At 43.0% G+C, this 23,549-nt stretch overlaps 1 protein-coding gene across 1 annotated transcript in view; it reads left to right on the forward strand.

The window, feature by feature from the left end:
* LOC101334013 (olfactomedin-like protein 1) overlaps positions 1–23,549 on the forward strand; it is a 386,099-nt gene that overhangs the window by 50,470 nt on the left and 312,080 nt on the right. The window contains exons 4-5 of the mRNA XM_073807906.1: positions 12,019–12,373; positions 19,806–20,352. Coding sequence (XP_073664007.1) covers positions 12,019–12,373; positions 19,806–20,352 — 902 coding nt within the window. The remainder of the gene's footprint in view (positions 1–12,018; positions 12,374–19,805; positions 20,353–23,549) is intronic.

Genomic DNA, 23,549 nt, shown 5'->3' on the forward strand with positions numbered 1-23,549 from the left:
TAAGTTTCATTAGGTCCCATTTGTTTATTTCTGTTTTTATTTCCATTACTGTAGAAGGTGGATCAAAAAAGATCTTGCTGTGATTTATGTCAAAGAGTGTTCTTCCTTTGTTTTTCTCTAATAGTTTTATAGTGTCTGGTCTTACATTTAGGTCTTTAATCCATTTTGAGTTTATTTTTGTGTATTGTGTTAGGGAGGTTTCTAATTTCATTCTTTTACATGTCCAGTTTTCCCAGCATCACTTATTGAAGAGACTGTCTTTTCTCCATTGTATATCCTTGCCTCTTTTGTCATAGATTAGTTGACCATAGGTGCGTGGGTTTATATCTGGGCTTTCTATCCTGTTCCATTGATTTATATTTCTGTTTTTGTGCCAGTACCATATTGTCTTGATTAATGTAGCTTTGTAGTATAGTCTGAAGTCAGGGAGTCTGATTCCTCCAGCTCCATTTTTTTCCCTCAAGACTGCTTTGGCTTTTTGGGGTCTTTTGTGTCTCCATACAAACTTTAAGATTTTTTGTTCTAGTTCTGTGAAAAATGCCATTGGTAGTTTGTTAGGGATTGCATTGAATCTGTAGATTGCTTTGGGTAGTATAGTCATTTTCAGAATGTTGATTCTTCCAATCCAAGATCATGGTATATCTCTCCATCTGTTTGTGTCATCTTTGATTTCTTTCATCAGTGTCTTATAGTTTTCTGACTACAGGTCTTTTACCTCCTTAGGTAAGTTTATACCTATGTATTTTATTCTTTTTGTTGCAATAGTGAATGGGATTGTTTCCTTAATTTCTCTTTCTGATCTTTTGTTGTTAGTGTGTAGGAATGCAAGAGTTTCTGTGCATTAATTTTGTATCCTGCAACTTTACCAGATTCATTGATTAGCTCCAGTAGTTTTCTGGTGTCATGTTCAGGATTCTTTTTGTATAGTGTCATGTCATTTGCAAACAGTGACAGTTTTACTTCTTCTTTTCCAATTTGTATTCCTTTTATTTCTTTTTCTTCTCTGAATGCCGAGGCTAGGACGTCCAAAACTATGTTGAATAATGGTGGTGAGAGTGGACATCCTTGTCTTGTTCCTGATCTTAGAGGAAATGCTTTCAGTTTTTCACCACTGAGAGAATGATGTTTGCTGTGGGTTTGTCGTATATGGCCTTTATTATGTTGAGGTCGGTTCCCTCTATGCCCACTTTCTGGAGAGTTTTTATCCTAAATCGGTGTTGAATTTTCTCAAAAGCTTTTTCTGCATCTATTGAGATGATCATATGGTTTTTATTCTTCAATTTGTTAATATGATGTATCACATTGATTTGCATATATTGAAGAATCCTTGCATCCCTGGGATAAACCCCACTTGATCATGGTGTATGATCCTTTTAATGTGTTGTTGGATTCTGTTTGCTAGTATTTTGTTGAGGATATTTGCATCTGTATTCATCAGTGTTATTGGTTTGTAATTTTCTTTTTTTGTAGTATCTCTGTATGGTTTTGGTATCAGGGTAATAGTGGCCTCGTAGGATGAGTCTGGGAGTGTTCCTTCCTCTGCAATTTTTTGGAAGAGTTTGAGAAGGATGGGTGCTAGCTCTTCTCTAAATGTTTGATAGCATTCACCTGTGAAGCCATCTGGTCCTGGACTTTTGTTTGTTGGAAGAGTTTTAATCATCACAGTTTCAATTTCATTACTTGTGATTGGTCTGTTCATATTTTCTATTTCTTCCTAGTTCAGAAGGTTATACCTTTCTAAGATTTTGTCCATTTCTTCCAGGTTGTCCATTTTATTGGCATAGAGTTGCTTATAGTAATATCTTAGGATGTTTTGTATTTCTGCGTTGTCTGTTGTAACTTCTCCTCTTTCATTTCTAATTTTATTCATTTGAGTCCTCTCCCTTTTTCTTGATGAGTCTGGCTAAAGGTTTATCAATTTTTTTTCTTTCATTTGCGGTACGCGGGCCTCTCACTGTTGTGGCCTCTCCCATTGCGGAGCACAGGCTCTGGACGCGCAGGCTCAGCGGCCGTGGCTCACGGGCCCAGCCGCTCCACGGCATGTGGGGTCTTCCTGGACCGGGGCACGAACCTGTGTCCCCTGCATCAGCAGGCAGACTTTCAACCACTGTGCCACCAAGGAAGCCCAGGTTTATCAATTTTATCTTCTCAAAGAACCAGCTTTTAGTTTTATTGATCTTTGCTATTGTTTTCTTTGTTTCTATTTCATTTATTTCTGCTCTGATCTTTATGATTTCTTTCCTTCTACTAACTTTGGGTTTTGTTTGTTCTTCTTTCACTAGTTCCCTTAGGTGTAAGGCTTGACTGTTGAGATTTTTCTTGTTTCTTGAGGTAGGATTGTATTGTTATAAACTTATAACTGCTTTTGCTGCATCCCATAGATTTTGGCTCGCTGTGTTTTCGTTGTCATTTGTCTCTAGGTATTTCTTGATTTGCTCTTTGATTTCTTCAGTGATCTCTTGGTTATTAAGTAATGTATTGTTTAGCCTCCATGTGTTTGTATTTTTTATGTTTTTTTCCCTATAATTGATTTCTAATTTCATAGTGTTGTGATCGGAAAAAATGCTTGATATGATTTCAGTTTTCTTAAATTTACCAAAGCTTGAGTTGTGACCCGAGATGTGATCTGTCCTGGAGAATGTTCCGTGTGCAGTTGAGAAGAAAGTGTAATCTACTGTTTTTGGATGGAATGTCCTATAAATATCAATTAAATCTATCTGGTCTATTGTGTCATTTAAAGCTTGTGTTTTCTTATTAATTTTCTGTCTGGATGATCTGTCCATTGGTGTAAGTGAGGTGTTAAAGTCCCCCACTATTATTGTGTTACTGTCGATTTCCTCTTTTATAGCTGTTAGCAGTTGCCTTATGTATTGAGGTGCTCCTATGTTGGGTGCATATATTTATAATTGTATATGTTTTTCTTGGAGTGATCCCTTGATCATTATGCAGTGTCCTTCCTTGTCTCTTGTAACATTCTTTATTTTAAATTCTATTTTATCTGATATGGGTACTGCTACTCCAGCTTTATTTTGATTTCCATTTGAATGGAATCTTTTTCCATCCCCTCACTTTCAGTCTGTATGTGTCCCTAGGTCTGAAGTGGGTCTCTCGTAGACAGCATATATACAGGTCTTGTTTTTGTATCTATTCAGTGAGCCTGTGTCTTTTGGTTGGAGCATTTAATCCATTCACATTTAAGGTAATTATCGATATGTATGTTCCTATGACCATTTTCTTAATTCTTATGGATTTGTTCTTGTAGATCTTTTTCTTCTATTATGTTTCCCACTTAGGGAAGTTCCTTTAGTATTGTTGTAAAGCTGGTTTGGTGGAGCTCAATTCTTTTAGCCTTTGCTTGTCTGTAAAGCTTTTGATTTCTCCATCGAATCTGAATGAGATCCTTGCTGGGTAGAGTAATCTTGGTGGTAGGTTCTTCCCTTTCATCACTTTAAATATATCGTGCCACTCCTTTCTGGCTTGTAGAGTTTCTGCTGTTAGCCTTATGGTAGTTCCCTTGTATGTTACTTGTCATTTTTCCCTTGTTGCTTTCAATAATTTTTCTTTGTCTTTAATTTTTGTCAATTTGATTACTATGTGTCTCGGCGTGTTTCTCCTTGGGTTTATCCTGCCTGGGACTCTCTGCACTTCCTGGACTTGCGTGGCTATTTCCTTTCCCATGTTAGGGACATTTCCAACTATAATCTCTTCAGATATTTTCTCAGGTTCTTTTTCTCTCTCTTCTCCTTCTGGGACCCCTATAATGCGAATGTTGTTGGGTTTAATGTTGTCCCAGAGGTCTCTTAGGCTGTCTTCATTTGTTTTCATTCTTTTTTCTTTATTCTGTTCCGTGGCAATGAATTCCACCATTCTGTCTTCCAGGTCACTTATCCACTCTTCTGCCTCAGTTATTCTGCTATTGATTCCTTCTAGTGTATTTTTCATTTCAGTTATTGTATTGTTCATCTCTGTTTGTTTGTTCTTTAATTCTTCTAGTTCTTTGTTAAACATTTCTTGCATCTTCTCGATCTTTGCCTCCATTCTTTTTCCGAGGTCCTGGATCATCTTCACTATCATTATTTTGAATTCTTTTTCTGGAAGGTTGCCTATCTCCACTTCATTTAGTTTTTTTTCTGGGGTTTTATCTTGTTCCTTCATCTGGTACATAGTCCTCTGCCTTTTCATTTTGTTTGTCTTTCTGCAAATGTGGTTTTCATTCCACAGGCTGCAGAAATTGTAGTCTTCTTGCTTCTGCTGTCTACCCTGTGGTGGATGAGGCTATCTAAGAGGCTTTTGCAAGCTTCCTGATGGAAGGTACTGGTGTTGGGTAGAGCTGGGTGTTGCTGTGGTGGGCAGAGCTCAGTAAAACTTTAATCTGCTTGACTGCTAATGGGTGAGGCTGGGTTCCCTCCCTGTTGGTTGTTTGGCCTAAGGTGACCCAACACTGGAGCTTTCCTGTGTTGGCTGTTTGGTGGGGCTAATGGCAGACTCTGGGAGGGCTCACACCAAGAGTACTTCCCAGAACTTCCGCTGCCACTGTCCTCATCCCCACGGTGAGAAACAGCCACCCCCTGCATCTGCAGGAGACCCTCCAACACTAGCAGGTAGATATGGTTCGGTCTCTTATGGGGTCACTGCTCCTTTCCCTGGGTCCCAATGCTCACACTACTTTGTGTGTGCCCTCCAAGAGTGGAGTCTCTGTTTCTCCCAGTCCTGTCGAAGTCCTGCAGTCAAATCCCGCTAGCCTTCAAAGTCTGATTCTCTAGGAATTCCTCGTCCCGTTGCCGGACCCCCAGGTTGGGAAGCCTGACGTGGGGCTCAGAACCTTCACTCCGGTGGGTGGACTTGTGTGGTATAAATGTTCTCCAGTTGGTGAGTCACCCACCCAGCAGTTACGGGATTTGATTTTACTGTGATTGTGCCCCTCCTGCCGTCTCATTGTGGCTTCTCCTTTGTCTTTGGATGTGGTGTATCTTTTTTGGTTAGTTCCAGTGTCTTCCTGTCGATGATTGTTCAGCAGTTATTTGTGATTCCAGTGCTCTCGCAAGAGGGAGTGTTCTATCTCATTTTAATCTCACACATTCATCCTCAAATAACTTCCTATGATAGGTGCCTGGAGAGTAATCTTTCTGACTTCTTGTAAGTCTGAAAGTGACTTTTTTGGCCCTCACACTTGATTGATAGTGTGTTTGGGTATAGAATTCTAACTTGATCGTAATTTTCCCTCAGAAGTTTGCAGGCATTATTCCATTATCTATTTTTTAAGTCCAATGCCGGTATGGTTCCAATGTCTTTGAGTTCATATTATTTTTGGTCTCTTAAGCTTTTGTGATTTTTCTCTGATTTTTATGTTTGGAAATTTCACAATTTCCAAGGGGCCTAAGGTAGGGTTAGTTTACTATAGGTGCTCGGTGGACCCCTATCAATTGGTCCTTCAATTCTAGGGAATTTTTTTTTAATTGATGATTTTTACCTTCACCTTCTGTGTCCTAACCTTCTGGAAAACTTAGTTATTAGACTTCCTGGGTACATATTGTATAGCACATACTTGTTTTGCCTAAGTTTCCTGAATCTTTGGTTCCTATTCAGGTACATGTTCCCTGACTTTACCCTCTTTCGAATTTTTTATTTGTTTTAGCAATCATGCGATTTTGTCCCTACGAAACTTGTCTTATTTTATTCTTCATTCCATTTACTAGTCATCCACCCTTATTTTATGGAAATACATTGTGGAAATTTCCTGTGAATGAAATGTTTTAAGAGTTCCTGTTTCCTTCCTGAGTTCTCTCTGTTTCCTCTGGGAACATTTTTTTTGCTTCTGTATGTTAATGTCGCTGTAAGATTTCTCCATACGGCTGGTGATTCTTTGCAATTTAGTCATATTTAATAATGAGGCAGTAGGAAAGCTGACCATGAGGCTGTGTATCTATGAGGGAGTGTTTACTTAAAGGGGATTATACGGGATTCCATTTTTTTTCAAGAATATGGAGGATTCTACTCCTGGGCACTGGTTCTCATACTAGTTGCCTTGGTTTCTCCCTAGCCAGACTGGACAGTATTTGGTGAAGATTTTCAGTCACTGCCCTCGTTTTCAGCTCAACGTCTTAGTCTTCGCTGCTACGACATTGGAAATGTCTGTGTCCTGAGCCTGTATGAGTTTAGTGGGCCGGGTTGCCTGCCCCTCAGGTGTATCTCCCTCTGCATTTTGCGGGGGGAGGCCTGTGGCATCCTCTACCACAGCTCCATCCACATACTGTCTTTCAGAAAAAAAAATTTAAAACCTTGTTTGCTGATCATCCCATGCTATTTTCTTTGTGATTGTTTATACTTTTTATTTGTTTCGTATTATTTAATGGGGGCAGGGTGTCAGGAAAGAGAGGATATATATGGATAAATATATATGCATATACATCATTATGAACCACAGTCTCCCTTAAATATTTTATATACATATTTGCACCTATATTTCCTTATCAACATCGAGTTGAAGTATCTGTCATCTCTCCCTGCTCACAATGTAGGCCATTTAATTTGTTTTTACTTCCTTCCTTTTTCCATCTCCCACGTTCTGTTGAAATTGTTGGAATTTATGTGTATAGTTACCATTCCTTTGCTCTTTTAAGCGTTGCTTTCCTTAACAGTTTCATTAAACGTCATAACCTCAAAACCAGCAATTATTCAGATTTAATACACTTTTTACTATCTTCTTTGCTTATCACTAATTCTTGTGATACATAGTATGTAAGTACGTATCTTATCTAGAAAGCCCTTCCCTTCTTGGGTTCTCTATTCCGACATAAATTTTTATTTATTTGGAGAATTTCCGTAGCTTGTATTGCTGGAAAGGGTAGGTGAATGATACATTTTCTGAGTCACTGATGGCTGAAAATGCCGTTCCTTTCTTCTTGTGATAATGTGGCTGGCTGTGGAATTCTAGGGCTACAGTCTCCTTTTCTTAGTTAGACCAGATGAGACCTCAGGCATGTCGGATTCTGGGTACTGCTGCAACCACGCTTCTCCCTCTTAGCCACTATTTTAAACGTCTCACTGAGTATAGGCATTAATTTGCCTCTCGCATTAACTTATGTCACGTGCCATTTGTTCTGATGACTCAGCTTGATTGGTTAGCCTCTTTCAAGTTGCTGATTTGGCCCATTTGTCCTATGATTTTGTCGTCATCAGTTTATAAACTCCTCCTGTTGCTTCACAGTTCAGCGGGGCAACTACTGTTCCTCTGTCCATATGCAGTGTAGGCGCTCAAGCTTTGTGCTCCTTGGGCAGTAATATTGGTCATTCCAGAGCAAGCCTTCAGGCTTGCAGGGACCCCTTGGAATCATAGGTGTCCAGCTGGGTGTCTGCTGGGTCTAGGGGTGTCATGGTGTCTTGTGTCTGGTGTCCAGGGATAGTGCTGCAGTACCTCATGTCCTGTGGTGAGGGCTAGTAGCCAGCAGAAAAGCGTTCTGACGATCAGGCACCCCACTCCGCATCTTCCCTGGAGGGATGTTCTCCATGGCAGCTCTGGGTACGGTTTCACGCACTGTCACCCCCAAACAGCAACCCCTCTGGGAATCTGGATCACAACTGGGTTACCATTTGCCTCCTTTCATCCCCGAATCACCAGCTGGTTATTCTCTTGCCTCTTTGACAGAAGGACCAATTACACTTTTCTATTCTTCAGAAAAAAGTTAGAATGATAACTTTTTGATGTTGCTATGTGCTGGGGTTTTTTCCATTTTTATTATAAAATATACATAAATGCCAAAGAATATACACACACATATATATATATGTATAGCATACATGTAGTTTAAAGATCCGTGATAAAACAATTGGCCATGTACCTGCCACCTAACTTAAGCAAGAACTCCTTTTCTAAATAAAGCTATTTTGTGATTCTCAGTGGATTCTCCCACTCCCTTTCCTGAGGCTGTGGGTCTGAGGTGGGTGGTATGTGTGGCCTTAGTGACTCTGAAGCCACTTTCTAGTAATTCTTTCTGAAAAAAGAGAAAAGTACAAATAGAGTGTGTAGAGGGCACCCTGAGCTGTTTGCAAGCAGAAGTTCCGACTGTTACGCTTAGTGGTTGGTGTGGCTGTGTGGGTCGCTGTTGGTTTCTCCTGGCAGGTGCTCCCTGGCCCCCTGCTCACCTACACGGCCCCTTTGTGTAAATGAGGAAAAGGCCTTCTTGCTATTTGCCAGACATTTTCTGTAGTAACTCTATGTACAAACATTTATCATGACTATGAATGTGACTAGCGGCTCCTGGAGTTTACAGGCCACAGCCTTAACTCACAGTAAACACAGAAGCGGTCACAGGGCCCTCTGGTGGGCTGCATCAGATGTACACTGAATGCCTGCTCAGACCAGACCCCTGCTCTCATGGCTCCCCCATGACTGGACTTGGGAGCAAGGCGTTTTTTGGGTGTGTGAGCTGGGAGTCAGCGAACAAGCTGGAATCGTTCTTGAGCTGGGTCAGGGCCCTATGGTTACTAGCAGAAGTGGGCCCAGGATTTACCTTATTTTTAGCATGTTGCCAACGCCAAGTAAACCCTGAGAGGCCACGTTATACCAAGCTGATGAGTCCACAGCTCAGGTGGGATTCTAAATGCAGGGTGCCCGTAGTCCTGGACAGTCCTGGGTGAAGTCTCTTGTTGATGTGATTGTTGATACCGCCTCTTTTCCCTCTTAAAAGTATCTTAGTCTTGGACAATAAATTTTATGGTCATGTTTATTAGTCAGCTTTTTGCCATGGTGACAACCGCCTTTGAGACCCTAGTGACTTAAATAAAACATCAACTATTTACATTTTGCTCATGGATCTGTGGATCAGTTTCTGCCCTGCCCCAGTCCGTGTGTCAGGTTTAAGTGTGCTCCTCATTCTGGACTTTGGGCCTATGCCACAAGTCTTCCTTTACGGCACCCAGGCTGAGATATCAGCCCTATTTAAGACCTCTTCTTCTCACAGCAGAAGGCGGGAGCCCAAGAGTCCTCTGGTCCAAGGTGGCGTGGGCCACATCTACTCATATTTCATTGACCAGAGCAAGTCACGTGGCCAAGACCAACGTCAGGGGGTTTGGATTCATGCTCCTTCCTTGGAGGGGGCACTGTGGTGTGGAAGAGTGAATATTTGGTAAATAATAATATGTAATTATCGCGTCACACTCCTGAACCTTACTGCCTTCTGCTGTATGCCTCCTCCAGCCTATGCTATTCTCCTAGTGGTGTCTGTGTCAGGAAAGTGCTGAAGTGATTAACAGGATGTAGGGAGGGGGTTTTGCCTCTGTTTGGATTACGGAACGTATTAAGGGGTTTCGCTGTGTTGTGGCGCTCTCGTTGGAGGAGGTGGGGGCCGGTGTTTGCTGTGGCAGCCTGATTAACTGGGAGGGGCCTCCTGCTTCCCTGTGCCCCCAGTACTACCGCCTGTCATGGAAGTTTTCACCGACAAATTTTCCATCCTGCTCTGTGAGCTCTCAGAACCACGTGGAGCCTGTGGCCAAACCGTGCTCTCCTCCCCCTCAAGTTGGGGCTCCATGAGGTGTGATTTCTGGGGCCCTGTACTTTGCCCCCACTGACTCTGTTCCTTGTCCCCCATCCCTGCCCTTTTTGCTCTGCACTTGAGATTGTTAATTTCTATTTTTCCCTCAGTGTTCCTTCATTTGCCTGTGTTAAGTGTTCAGCCCTGATCGGCTTTTCCTTTAAAACAATCCCAGAAACTCCTCCGCATTACTCGTTCACCGATGGATAGAAGGTACCTGGACTTGCTTTCCATAGTCACATAGCTTGCATATCCCATTTCAGTGATACTTAAGGAGAGAAATGAGATAAGCAAAGATTTTGAGCTCAGTTACCCATGCTGAAGCTGGAACCCCCATGTTTCCAAACAGAAACATAATATTGTTTCGCCACAAGGGCAAAGATGGATTGGGAGGCATAGAGGAGATACGGTAGCTCCATCAGCAGCCCTGGCAGCTGGCTTTCTGTCAAGAGCAATTTCTCATGAAGAAATTGTTTTATCATGTCATAAGAATGGTCAAGTACCTTCAGAGTCATGTTGAAAAGCACACGGACAGTAGGGGGTCAGCTTGACTCCGTAGGTAAGGGACTTGCGGGACGGGTTCACGTGCATATGCCTCAGCAGAGACGCAACCTGCCTCATGTCATGGATTGTCGTGTGCTGTGGATCGTTGAAATTGTGGCTATTAAGTACCTGAGTCCTAATTTTCTCCTTCACTAGAATATGAGTCTGTGAAGGTAGGAGTGTGTCTATCACGTTCTCCATCGTGTCTCCAAAGCCTGGCACAGTCCCTGGCATGGAATGGACAGCCAGAAAACTTTGGCTGAAGTAATACAAATATTAATGATGGACAGTAAAGGCAGAACCTAGGGAGAATCCTTGGGGCTCTAGGATGTAATGGAGCCCAGCAAGGGCAGTTAGGGGTGTCCTTTAAAGGGAGGAGTTTGTAGCACCACAGTGCCAGGAATGAGTTCAGGTCGATGCCTCAGCTTCCCTGGCTCTACTGTAGGGTGGTGGAAGCCTCAAGAGGGTTGGGCTTTGTTCTGAGAGTTGGGTGCACAGCCACCAGACACTGCGCTGCCTTGAACCCTAGCTGAGGCCATGGGGCTGCGGTCCACACAGCAGATGTTGTTGCCCCCACCAAAACCCCACTCCGTTAACACTTGAGCACGTGCCTGCTGACCTCCAAGGCCAGCCCTGCATTTATTTGAAATGTGGGAATTTTCTGGCCACAGAAACTTACTTTGCCACCCATGCTGCAGGTTAGAAATGCCCCTTGAGAGCTGCCCTCAAATCAATGGCTGAAGGGGTTGATGTTATAAATAACCCAGTCCCCTGGTCTCTAGCGTGTGGAACCTCCCTAGCAGCTTAACCTCTGGCCTCCCACTGTGGTAACTGGCTTGATAAAGCCCCCCTTACTGGCTGCTTTCTTACTCCCCTGGATCACTTCCCTACTCTCCTACCTGGATCACTTTCCTACTTCCCTACATGTGTTTTCTTCACCTTCTAAATAAACCTCTTGCCCTTGAATACTTGTCTCAGTTCTGCTACTGGGGAAACCCAAACTATGACCATCGTCCCCGGGTCCTGGGCACCTGACCACCAGGTGGTGGGTATTCTTGAGGGTTTGGGAGGACTTGAGCTTCATTTTGCTTAGACCGTTGAAAGTTCCTATCAAAAAGAGGGGGGGAAAAGCACTCTGATTTCTCTTGTTTTAAAAAGATGTTACTTGGGCTTCCCTGGTGGCGCATTGGTTGGGAGTCCACCTGCCGATGCGGGGGACGTGGGTTCGTGCCCCGGTCCGGGAAGATCCCACATGCCGCGGAGCGCCTGGGCCCGTGAGCCGTGGCCGCTGAGCCTGCGCGTCCGGAGCCTGTGCTCCGCAATGGAAGAGGCCACAACAGTGAGAGGCCCGCGTATCGCAAAAAAAAAATATGTTACTTAAACAATTCCCAAATTTATATTATACTGCTCTCTGAGATGACAGAGGAATTTTTTTAACATCTTTATTGGGGTATAATTGCTTTAGAATGGTGTGTTAGTTTCTGCTTTATAACAAAGTGAATCAGTTATACATATACATATGTCCCCATATGACAGAGGAATTTTTAAGCACAGTTGAAGCTGTCCTGCTCCCGGAATATCAATGATTTGCATTGCCGAGGGCCCGGGTCTCAGTTGACTTGCAGGGCATTCCTGGTCCCCTGAACGCACCCTGTCTCTTGCTATTGCAGGCTGTTTGTTTCTAAACATGGCTGCGTGTTCCATCCTCTGCGCTCGTACCCGAGTCCTCACTGCCCCTGCGTCCTCATTGCCCCTGCGTCCTCGTTGCCCCTGCGTCCTCACTGCCCCTGCCTCAGAGTCAGGAGGCCCAGCAGCACGCCCAGCCTGGCCTTCTGCCATCACTCCTGACGGATGCGTGGGTGAGAGGGTCTTTCTGCCCGCACCGTGCAGTGGGTGGGCACGGGAGGAGCAGTCCCACTGACCTTTGATCTTTGCTTCTTTGCAGATATCTCAGTGAGCCTGCTGACCCTTGTGGTCACCGCCTGTGGCCTCGCCCTCTTTGGCGTGTCTCTCTTCGTGTCTTGGAAACTCTGCTGGGTTCCGTGGCGAGAACGAGGCCTGTTCTCTGGTAGCAAAGACAACAACCAGGAGCCTCTTAACTACATGGACACAGAGACCAACGAGCAGGAGAACAGCGAGGGCTTCCTAGACCCTCCCACCCCTTGTCCAGACTCCTCCATGAAGATCAGCCACACCTCCCCTGACATTCCCCTCTCGACCCAGACAGGGGACCGGGAGAACTGTGCCCATGGCGTCCGCGTACAGCGCCAAGTCACAGAGCCAACAACCTCATCAGCTCGGTCAGTAATGCCCCCTTCCTTTCTGGATGCAGGGCGAGCACCACCCTGTTCCCTTCTCTTGGCAGCAGTAGCATTGACTAGCCGAGGAGCCTGTAACCTGTCACGTGTCCGTTAGGTATCAGAGACATGAATATGGGAAAGCTTGATGCTTCCTATATTCCTGTGAGGTTCCTGAGCGCTGCTTAGTCTGTACTTAGTTCATAACAGCAATAGTTAGCATTGCTAAGGCTTACCATGTCAAGGACTGTCTAAGCGCTTCATGTGTATTATTTTATTATCCCTCACAACTTTGCGTGAGATGGATCTTATTATCGTTTTCGTCTCACAGAAGAAGAAACTTAAGTCAGGGAGATTAAGAAACAAAGTCATATATTGGTAAGCACCCAGGTCAGGGTTTGAACCCCGGTTCAAACAACACCAGAGCCCAAGTTTTTACCCACTCTTCCGTGCTGCTCTCGTAGTGCTATGGAGTTGATTCTCCGTGCCTCTGACCTAGCCTAGCGGTCACACACAGGCTCTCCGTAGAGTCCACACAGTGGCTGGGGGTCTTCGTCCACCTCCAGGCTTTGCAAGGTCTCCAGCGTACCCAGGCCCATTGTCACTGTCTTTCCATGGGCTGGGTGCTCTGTGCTCTCGCGCAGTAGAGAAATAATACAGTGCAGTGATTAAAAAGCAAGGACTCTGGGGTCCAATGAACTAGCTTTACCTACAAGTATGATATTGGACACGTTATTTAGCCTTCGTCTGTTTCTGTTTCGTCTTGTGAGAGGGGAACGGCGATAGGTGGTTTTGAGAATGAGGTGGTACCATGTGCATCACATGTGCTTTGCCCAGGCCTGCATCTAGCACCTGCTCCACACCCTGAGCTGCCATTTTGTTTTCAGTGCTGCTATCATCATCATCATCATCATCATCATCATCGAGACCTGCCTCTCCCAAGACTCAGATGCATACAGGTGGCTTTGAGGCTAAGCAGCCAGTTCGGAATCACTGTATATAAAACTTCACTCTCAATAAGAGACCTCAGGAAAAGAGACCCAGAAGGCAACTTTCTTTAAAATGAAAATATTTGCTTGAGTGATAGCTGGGGGAACAGCATATGCTGTTATTTGGAAAGTACAAGCACAGTTTGGGGTTTTTTTTTTTTTTTTTTTACATCTTTTTTATTTGTTCTCTAGAAACAGAAATAAGATTTTACCCTTTTTTATGTTAATCAAGTTTATCCTAGAGGCTCTGCTCATTCACATTAAGTAGGATGGAATATGACAGTTTATAATTTAATTTTTTCAGAAAGCTATTTTAGCATCATTTCCAATTCTGAATTAGAGAGCTTTACCTAAAATATTCCTCCGTGAGGAAATGGATGGTTGTTTGCCATTTGATTTAGAAGAAATCCTCAGATTTTATCATCAGGATTTCTCTTCAGATTTAAGACTTAAATATAACTGGAGCTCTGTCTGATGCTGCCGTGGAGTTTGTGCAGTGGTGCAAACTCACGATAAAATCCTTTCAGTACTTCAGTAAGGAGGGCCTTCAGATGGGGTCTCCATTGAGATCGTCTCCTATCTGGTTTGACTCTGCATGTTCATTTTTCTGATCTGGGTTCCATCAAGACAGAGTGATAGTACTGTGTTCTTGTTAGATTATAGGTCTGAGGACTCTGCCATAATTCTAATGAATTGATGACAATCATATCACTATAATTATTACAATGTTTATCCTAGGAAAATGTATAAGTAACCTGCGTATCAAAAAATAGATTTCATATAAAGCTAAAAACTGTAGCTATCTTCACCACTGATCTGTAGAAACTGGGTAGAAGGAAAAAGAAAACTAAAATGAGAGAGGGAAGGAATCATCCCTGTAAAATGCATTTTACATTTAGACTTATTCTAGTTTTGGAGTCGTGCAATTAAATTTTCTCTTCTGATGGCCAAAACCAAGTTTGGTAATATTTGACTACCATAAGAAAACTAAACTCTCTCCAGCTGCATTTGACCTAATACTGATAATTTGCATCATTTCGCATTTCAGACATTCTTATCTAAATTACTGCTGACCTAGTTTTATGGGTTATGTCTGGAAATACACGTCTTTGACTCATGGTCTTTCCATAATAAGCAGGGTGTGGTCTTCTAATTCTTTAGGGTGGTGCTATAAACACACACACACACACACACACACACACACACACAAAGCCTTTTTACTGACAGAGTGGGTAAAATGAATGAAATTTCCTTGATGCTCCAGAACATTTTTAACATTCTTTTTTAAGTAGCATTTTTCATACCATATTTGGGGAAAGGGAGGGTACTCTTTGCTGAGATGGCTCTAAACAGTCTGCTCTGCTAGTTATTATTTCTATTCCCTTCTTTCTCATTATGATCTTCACTTTCTCACTGCTGTCACTTTCTTTCTTACTGCTTCCCTCCTGCAGCTGTTATCACTTGTCCCAAAGTTCCCTGGGCACCTGCTCAGCCCAGAGCATACAAAGCTTAGACTCCCAGTGAAGGCCTCCCCACTGTCATGGCGATTGGCACAGCTTCAGCCGTGGCGTTTGCATCGGAAGTCCCACTGTCATCTGGCCTCTTCAGCTTGGATATGTGTGGCTCCCACCACTGCCTTTTGGAATGTCCTAAAGATGAGCTTTGCTCCATCTTCTAAGAATGTTTCTGGTCAGGATGACTTTCTTTTGTTCTTCCAAGATCAAGCATGTTTGCATTCTGTTTCTGGTTAGCTCAGTTACTATTAGAACCCTCCAAAATTCCTGTTAATTCCTTTCAATTTGGATGAAATCCCTTTTGTATAATGACCTAATATCCTGGGAATGTGGAATTTTTTTTTTTTTTTAGAACTTTTCAATACCAGAACATTTTAGAGGTCTCCAAATATATGAGAGGACTCCAAATACATGAAAATCCCTGGATCCTCAAAATAGAAGGAACCTTGAAAGGCCATCTAATCCATTTCCTGATTCATGTCCCAAAATGAAAGTTCAATCTGTTTTTTTTTTTTTAAGTCTTCTCACATTTCCTTTAAAATACTTTAGCTTTATAAAAATTTCAATTTCCACACCACAAACTCCTTATCAGGTCTGTTAAGGCCTGTGTAATACTGCCACAGTCTGCTTCTGTCAGCTATCGGCCTCACCTCCCAGCCAGGCCACCATGTGGCACAAACCCAGAGGACCCTGTTAACATGGACTCAGTTAAGAGGCCTTATGCGGAAAAGCTCATCACATTCCATCTACACTAGCTTCTCTCTTGGTTCCTTCAGTATCCCTGACTTTTCCTGCCTTGGTACCTTCACACATGCTATTCCCTCAGCCTGAAATGCTTTTCCTTTTCCTTTGCCATGCCAGGCTCCTTTGCAGCCTTAATGTCCCTGCTAAAGTGTCACCTCCTCAGAAAGGTCTCCCTCACCACCCTATCTGAAGTATGTGTTCTTTCCTCCACTCCCTCCCACTCTTTATTTTCCCACAAGTTTTCACTTCTTCACAGGATTAAAGTCTATTTCTAACTCTACGATTGTTTGTTTATTGCCTATACCCCGCTCTAGACTATGAGTTCTGTGAGTTCAAAGACCATATCTGCTCTGCTTCTCCCTGTATATCTAACCCCTAGTGCAGCCTCTGGCACATAGTGGAATTTTTCATGAATGACTGAAGAGTACATTCGTCAATATCAGGCCACTTTCCTCATGTTCTGCTGACAAAAATGGCAAAGCGCAGAAGTATAAACTGAGTAGAGCGTGTAATGGTGTGAAGCCGATGGAAGGTCACTTGTCCCAGCTCTCACATTCCTCAGAGCCTTACATTTAGACTTTTGAGCTTGTCTCTGAATTAAACAATCCTTAGAGTCGCAGAAATACTCTGAGAGAATTGAAAGAAGAAGACAATTTGAGTCTTCTAAATTTGAGTCCCATTACTGGCCGCAACTCCAGTAAGTGGCCCGCTAGGATTAAGTGCTGCAATTACTCTAGGAGAAGCACAGTTTTATTCAGCTATATATTTTTATGTGTTGAGAGCATTGGTTAGATGTAAACATTTAAAACATAATTTTTTGAATTACTCTTTTAGTTATTTCTTCAGATTTTAATGAACTGACAGCTTCAAAAATGGAAGTTGCCTAGACCTCTCTCAGCTTCCATGAGACCCTGAAACCAGGTGTAAATGTGTATTTTCTCTACTGAGCTTTAATGATCAGAAACTATTATGTCCATGGCATTTGTATATTTACTGTAGACACACGTATTAAACATCTGCTGTGTGCAAAGTTCTGTGTTATGTGCTGGTAGTAAAGAGGGAGAAAGGATATAGCCCTGGCCTTGAAAGGGGAGATACACAAAAGAGCACCAGTTACACATATTAAAGTGCTGATTGTTCTTTAGAAGATTAATCTGGCGAGAGTGTATAAGATGCGTGGGATGGGGTGAAGACTGGATATAGGGCTCCAGTTCAGACCTGTGATGGTGAGGGCCTGAACTCAACTGGAAGCAGTGGGAACGCAAAGAGGCATGAGATGTGAGCTACTTTAGAGAAAGTGTTGGTGGACATAGGCTCATTTTAGTAACGGGATAAAGTATTTGACGATGACACCAAGGTTTCATGCCTTTTTTAACTTGGGGGAGGGTGGGAGCAGGACATGCTTCAGTGTATCCAGCTGCACTTAACCCCACACCTCCACCGTCCAAGGCCTGATGTCTGCATCTCCGTTATCTCACTCACTCTAAAGGCCTCCGAATCCCAGAACCAAGAAAGCCTCAGATTCCCATTTCCTCCTGCCCTTGTAGTCAGTTAACTGTGTCTATCTGCTACTCCCACTTCTTCTGTCTGTTGGTGGTTCAGAACAACCCAGCCCTCTCCTCTCCATCACAAGGGAAGATTCCAAGAAGGCCTGTTTCTCCTGTTTCCAGGTTTCCCTGTCGTGACTCGAACTTTGTAAAGAAACCCGTCATGGTTCTGAAGTCACAATGTCCTTCTGTCTTTCTTGTCTTTGGACCCCCTGAAGCCTTGTAAACACTGGTGCCCCAAACCAGGGAAGGGACAGGCCAAGTTTCCCCTCTGAGATGGGGTCCCTGAGATGAGAGAGGGTAGAAGAGTATACACTTGTCCATGGTTGCAGGGGAAATCAGCGATGGGAGGGATGCTGGAGGTTCTGAGCTCTGGTTCTTAATAGCGCCTGGAATGGAAGATATGGGCATGTATGAGGTGAAAGCTGCTGGGACAGAAGAGCTGAAGGTACCATCCTGCTGGAGAGCTGGGAGCCAAGAGGAAAACTTAGTTAATTTCCCTGTTGAGGTAGAGCATCAGCTGGGAGGCTGAGGCCAGGTTAAGTAGGTAGGCTTGGCTCAAGTGCTGTCTCATCCGTGACAGTTTCCCTAGCCAGAGGCCTTCCTCTCTCCCTCTCCCTAACCTCCGGTCAGTTCTTATCCCCCTCTGCCCTGATTTATAGTCAGTGTATGACTGTCTACTCCTGGCAAGGCACTTCCTTGAAAGCAGTGACTAGGCTTTGCCCCTCTGTCTCTTCCACCCTACCTGACCCCTTGCTTCACACATTCAAATTTGTTGAATTGCAGTAATGTCCTCTTTCTTAAGATCCAGCGGAGGTAGTTGGCTTCCAGACCCCTAGTTGGTTTTGAAGGTGTACTTTTAGTATTTAAATTGCACCCCTGACTAACTAGATAGCACTCAGAATGGCCCATCGTAGGTGGGAACTGACTCCAGGCTCAAGTAGGGCCCTTGTTTGAATCCAGCCTGGAGAGAAAAATCAACGGCAGAGGAAGCTGGAGCTGGTACCAGCCACTTATGGCCTCTGCATATGGCTGGATACTTGCTGCTCCCTGCCAGACCTTTCTGCCCAGAGATCCCAATAGAGCAGGATTAAAGCTCTATTCTAGCACTACAGAGGCTCAACATCTAGGCAGGGGACGGACCTGGCTGTACTAGCACAGAGAACCAGTTGTAGGTGCCTAACAGCCTTCCCCTGAGTCTCTTCCTCCCCCCTGAAAAATCAGAAGATCCAGAGAAAACTTAAGATGGTGGGTTTCTCTGTAAGAAATTTAAATCCCACAAGAGAAACATTCACACCACACAGTTTTCGCACATGTGGGAATGTGTGTGTCTGGGTGTGGACTGTGTTGGCTGTGACAGGTTCAAGTGACAGCCCTGTGCTTGTGCTCTTGTTGTACCATGTGGGTGATGAGTAGTCAGGGGGGTATTTTAGGACGAAGAGGAATGTTTGGCATCACAGCATCTGTATGACAAGGGAGAATAATTTCAAACACGTTTCGGGGCCTATTAATTCCATTTTTATGTCTTTATTTCATAAAGTAGTCTTAAGAAAGGAAAAGAAGACAAACTCTGATCTTTACTCTGCCTCTTCAACTATTTGCCAACCCCTCAGAGACAGCTTGACTGTTCCCTTTCACCTTCTGGTGGAGAGAGGCTATTTTAATTAAGGTTATTGAGAGGCTACACAAAATACAATATAATGGCTCTGAACTCTGAGCTAAAAACAAACAAAAATAACCTTCAAGACAACTTTGTATGTAATGACTACTTCTCCCAGTTTGTGAGGACCCACACAAGGTAAGGCAAAGAGAATTTCAGGGAAACTTTTAACCCAAACCAATAAGTTTATAGGGTGAAGAGTAGATTCGGATAGCAAATATTTAATTTGCAAATATCAGTTTCCAGCCTTCTCTAACTGAATCCCTATATACATTTATAGGAGCTTACCTTTAACTTTTATACCCTCAGTGTTTGTTAAAGAAATACAACCCTTCCTTCTCATCACTCATCACTCACGTGGTTCAGCAGTAGCACAGCCACGGAGCTGGCACTCGCACCTGTCAGAGTCAACAGAGTCCCCTACAAGCAGACACATCCTGTGACGTACATTTCCAGAAGAGCAAAGACTGTGTTCTCATAATGAAATGATTTGATTTGACCCAGTAAGAATATGCAGCCTTAGTAGGCTAAAAGCCAGTGACAGGAAAGTCTGTGTAATTTAGAGGAAGGTCCATTCTTTTTCAGATAACACCTAGCTATTTCAGCTTCAGGATGATACTGTATATCAAGGGGAATCATTTTATTTTTTAAACCAGTTTGTACAAATCTTTACCTCCCACCATCTGGATAAGCTTCTTTAATGGCATATTAGACAGTTTAGAAAGTGCATTAAACCTTTAAAGCTCCGAGGTCACGTGTAAGTAAGTTCATCTCCTGATGCCAGGCCTCAGTTTTGAGCTTCAAGCCTTGGGAAGCAGCTTACTTGCATTGATGAGCATTTTGAATATAGGCCAAAAAAAAAAAAAAAAAAGCCCACAGGTCTCAGCTCTTAATCAGTCTACCTACATCCCAGGCACAAGTTTCTGAAAGACCTGGAGCTAATGAGGTTATAACTTTGTTCTCTCTTGCTCTTCACTCAAGGCATAATTCAATCCGAAGACAACTCAACCTGTCAAACCCAGACTTCAATATCCAACAGCTTCAAAAACAGGAACAGTTGACTGGAATTGGTCGAATTAAACCGGAGTTATATAAGCAGAGGTCATTGGATAATGAGGATGGGAAGAGGAGTAACAGCAAAGCCTGTGGGAAGCTGAACTTCATTTTAAAATATGACTGTGACTTAGAGCAACTCATAGTGAAGATTCACAAAGCTGTCAATTTGCCCGCCAAGGACTTTTCTGGGACTTCAGATCCTTATGTCAAGATCTATTTGCTTCCCGATCGGAAAACAAAACACCAGACTAAAGTTCACAGAAAGACCCTGAACCCTGTGTTTGATGAAGTGTTTTTGTTTCCGGTTCCCTACAATGACCTTGTAGCTCGGAAGCTTCACTTCTCTGTCTATGACTTTGACAGGTTCTCTCGCCATGACTTAATCGGCCAAGTGGTGGTGGATCACTTCTTAGACTTGGCTGATTTCCCCAGGGAGTGCATCCTTTGGAAGGACATCGAATATGTCACCAATGTAAGTCTAACATTTCTTCATTTTGGTTGGGGGAAGGACGCTTCTCGGTCAGCATGCAAACAGATTACTTATACCTTATTTTATTTTATTTTGGGGGTGGCAGAGTATAAAATTTATCTCAATGTACTTAGAGCTGTCGCTTCAAACCTCCTTGTACCTTTCCAGAAACAAGTCTTTCACAATATTCATTTTGCAGTTTCCGAGAATTACTCATGGAGGCAATATTAATAACATTCTCCCTTTTCTACTTTCTAATTCTAAGCAGTTCCCTAATAGGCATTAGATATTATCTGTCCTCCTTACCTCATTTTCTTTAGAGCTTTCTTAGGTTGTTTGTGCTAAATGGATCCTGGCATCCTGTTAACTGTTATCTGCAGCTGAGAGACGGTTGCCTTACTCGCTGAGAGCATTAAGCTCTTGCCATGTTCTCAGGTCAGCTCAGCAGCATTTCCCACGATCAGATCTTCAGCTTTAATCCCAGACGTGAGAATGATTGGGAAGAGTTGGCACCATAGTTTTAAATACAGAATCAAAGTTACAAGGAGGTCCGTCTGAAAAGATCTACAGATATTGGCAAAGCTAATCTATACAAGGTCACATCCTATTTAGAGCTCAGGAGAGAGGGCAGAAGTGTTGCCATATACCCATGTTTACATTTAAACATCATATTGCAGCAGTGATGTTCTTACTCCATTTGCATCCTTTTCACTGTCTGCAGAGGTGTATTGATGCTCCTGAAATAGAAAGGAAAATTGGACTATCTTAGGGGACTCTGATATTTTAAGGCCACTTGTTTCGTTTCCCTGTCCAGATTGGCTCAGGCAGCTTTGTGAGCTCATCCTCTGCGGGCGATATCATTCTCTTTCTCTGTCCTGGCATCCAAGCCAGCAAGCACCATCACCCTTGCTCCGCTCGGGTGATGATCTAGCTTGAGTTTGGAGCCCATTCAGTGAAAGGCTCTCACTCTGCTCAGGAGGAAAACACACAAAATCTCTTCCCAGTGACCAAATACCCACACTGATACTCTCTCATCTCAGCCACTTTTGTGAACTGGGGACTCACATTCCAAGGGACACCTTGCCTTCACATCCTATGAGATTACCAGTGCCAGCTTTGTCCTGCTACTCAAATAAGCAAAGTGGAACGTGGAGTTTTGCTGGCCTTATCATAATGACGAGGAAAGAAAAGAAGGAACTGGAAAAGGCGCAGAGAACATCAGATGGTGAAACTAAGGTGATATGGGAGGTTGGGGAAGGAACAGATCTCTTCAAACTTAAAAGGTGGTGATATCTGTAAACCCAAAAGTGGATGCTGTGGGTGGCAAGGATTGTATCCCAAATCCCAATCGCCAGAATCAGAAGGCAGCTTTAGAAGCTTTAAAGAAACAAAATGGGCAGGCTGCTGATATTAAGGGATGAATGGCTCAAGAATGAACTGTCTCACTTACCAAGTCCCCTGAGATACTGCTTGCCAACAGTGATGAGTGTCGGTAGAGAGAGGTTGGCCAGATCATCTAGTGCGTGACATCATTTTATATTTTTTGACTAATGGATTCCGTAAAATAATAGCTGGAGTGGTCATCAGAAATCTCAGCAGGGATCCTGCTATGAGTTGCCTTCTGAAGACTTTGTGGAAAGAGTAACACTGAGTGCACAGTGGCTGATAAAAATCTGGATAGGGCTGATCCCTGGTGAGCAGGTCTCTTAGAGCTGTTTCCCGTGGGATGAGAATATAGAATGACAGCCTGCAGAGACCTGTTGGCCCTGAGATCACTGCCATTGTAGCACTCTCCTGTGACTTTGAGTTTTCCATCCAGTGACGGAGAATCCTGGATTTCCACAGAGTTGAGGAGAATGTGAAATTATTTTCCAAGGAGGAAAACCAATAAGGCTAAAAGCCTCGAAATGCTCAGTTGTTTCCTCAGGCAAACAATAAATATTCTGAGCATTGATCTAAGCCTTTGGATGGCTAGCAGGAGAAAGGAGGTCCTGGGAATGGAATTACATGTTGTTTCATAATCTGCCATTAAAAAAAATTCCATTTAAAAATTGCTATTTGGGGCTGTTTGTGCTTTTTTGCATGTGACTTTGTACAGAGACTGAGAATGAAAGTCTGAGATTTACCAAGGTTTCACTTTTATAATATAGCATATATGTCACACAGTGTATATGCTACACACGTACAGACTAATGAGGGAAATTAAAAGAGTAGTCACGACCCATCCCTCAGCTGAAGAGCAGACTACCACCAAGTACTTTGCTGATGACCCCTGGGTTGTCCTCCCCTGTCACATTCTCTCAGCCCATTCCTGCCAAGAGGAAACCACTATCCTGAATTTTATTTGTAAGACAATGTATTGTTCAGTTTTGTCTGTTTCTGCTTTTCATAGCTCTTCTTTGACTTTTTTTTTTCAGTCCACGTTGATTTTGACATTTAGCAATAAGATGAGTGGAGCTCTGGTTCATGTATTTTCATTACTGTATAAAATTCCATTGTGTTATATACACAAATTAGCTCTCTTGTACTGATGATATTGGGTTGTGATTAGTTTTTTATGATTCTGAATAATACTGCAGAGAACATTTTTATGCACATCTCCAGGTTCACAGATGCATTAATTTCTCTAGGGTGTAGCCCTGATAGAGGAAAAGTACACGTGTTCAAATTTTCTAGGCAATGCCGAGTTCGTTTTTCCACCGTGGCTGTACAAGATGACTCTCCCACTGTGAGGTATGACAGTTACTAATGCTCCACAGTCTCACCAACTCTTGCAGCTGCCGCATTGTTTAATATGTGTGCATGTGCATGCACGTAAAATGGAATATGATTTGTATATTCTTGGCCACCAAGGTTAACCATCTTTTGATATGTTCATTGGTCATTCACATTTCCTTTCTTGCTAAATGTTTGTTCAGCACTTTTTCTTTTTTTTTCCTATAGTTTTCTTTTTCCTGTTGACTGATATATGTTCTTTATATAGTCTAGATGTAATCCTTTGTTGGTTATGTGTATTGCAAACATAGTCTCTTCATTTATAGCTGTCTTTATGCTCACTTGATGGTATTTTTGGTCAATAGAGGTTCTTATGTTTAATGTAGTAAAATGGATCAATATTTTCTATTGTAACTTAGCACTTTTCTGTCTTGTTCAAGAAATCCTTTCTTACCCTATGTCATAAAGATATTTTTCCTGTATTT

The sequence above is a fragment of the Tursiops truncatus genome, chromosome 8 (genome assembly GCF_011762595.2).
Source record: "Tursiops truncatus isolate mTurTru1 chromosome 8, mTurTru1.mat.Y, whole genome shotgun sequence".
Taxonomy (NCBI): Eukaryota; Metazoa; Chordata; class Mammalia; order Artiodactyla; family Delphinidae; genus Tursiops; species Tursiops truncatus.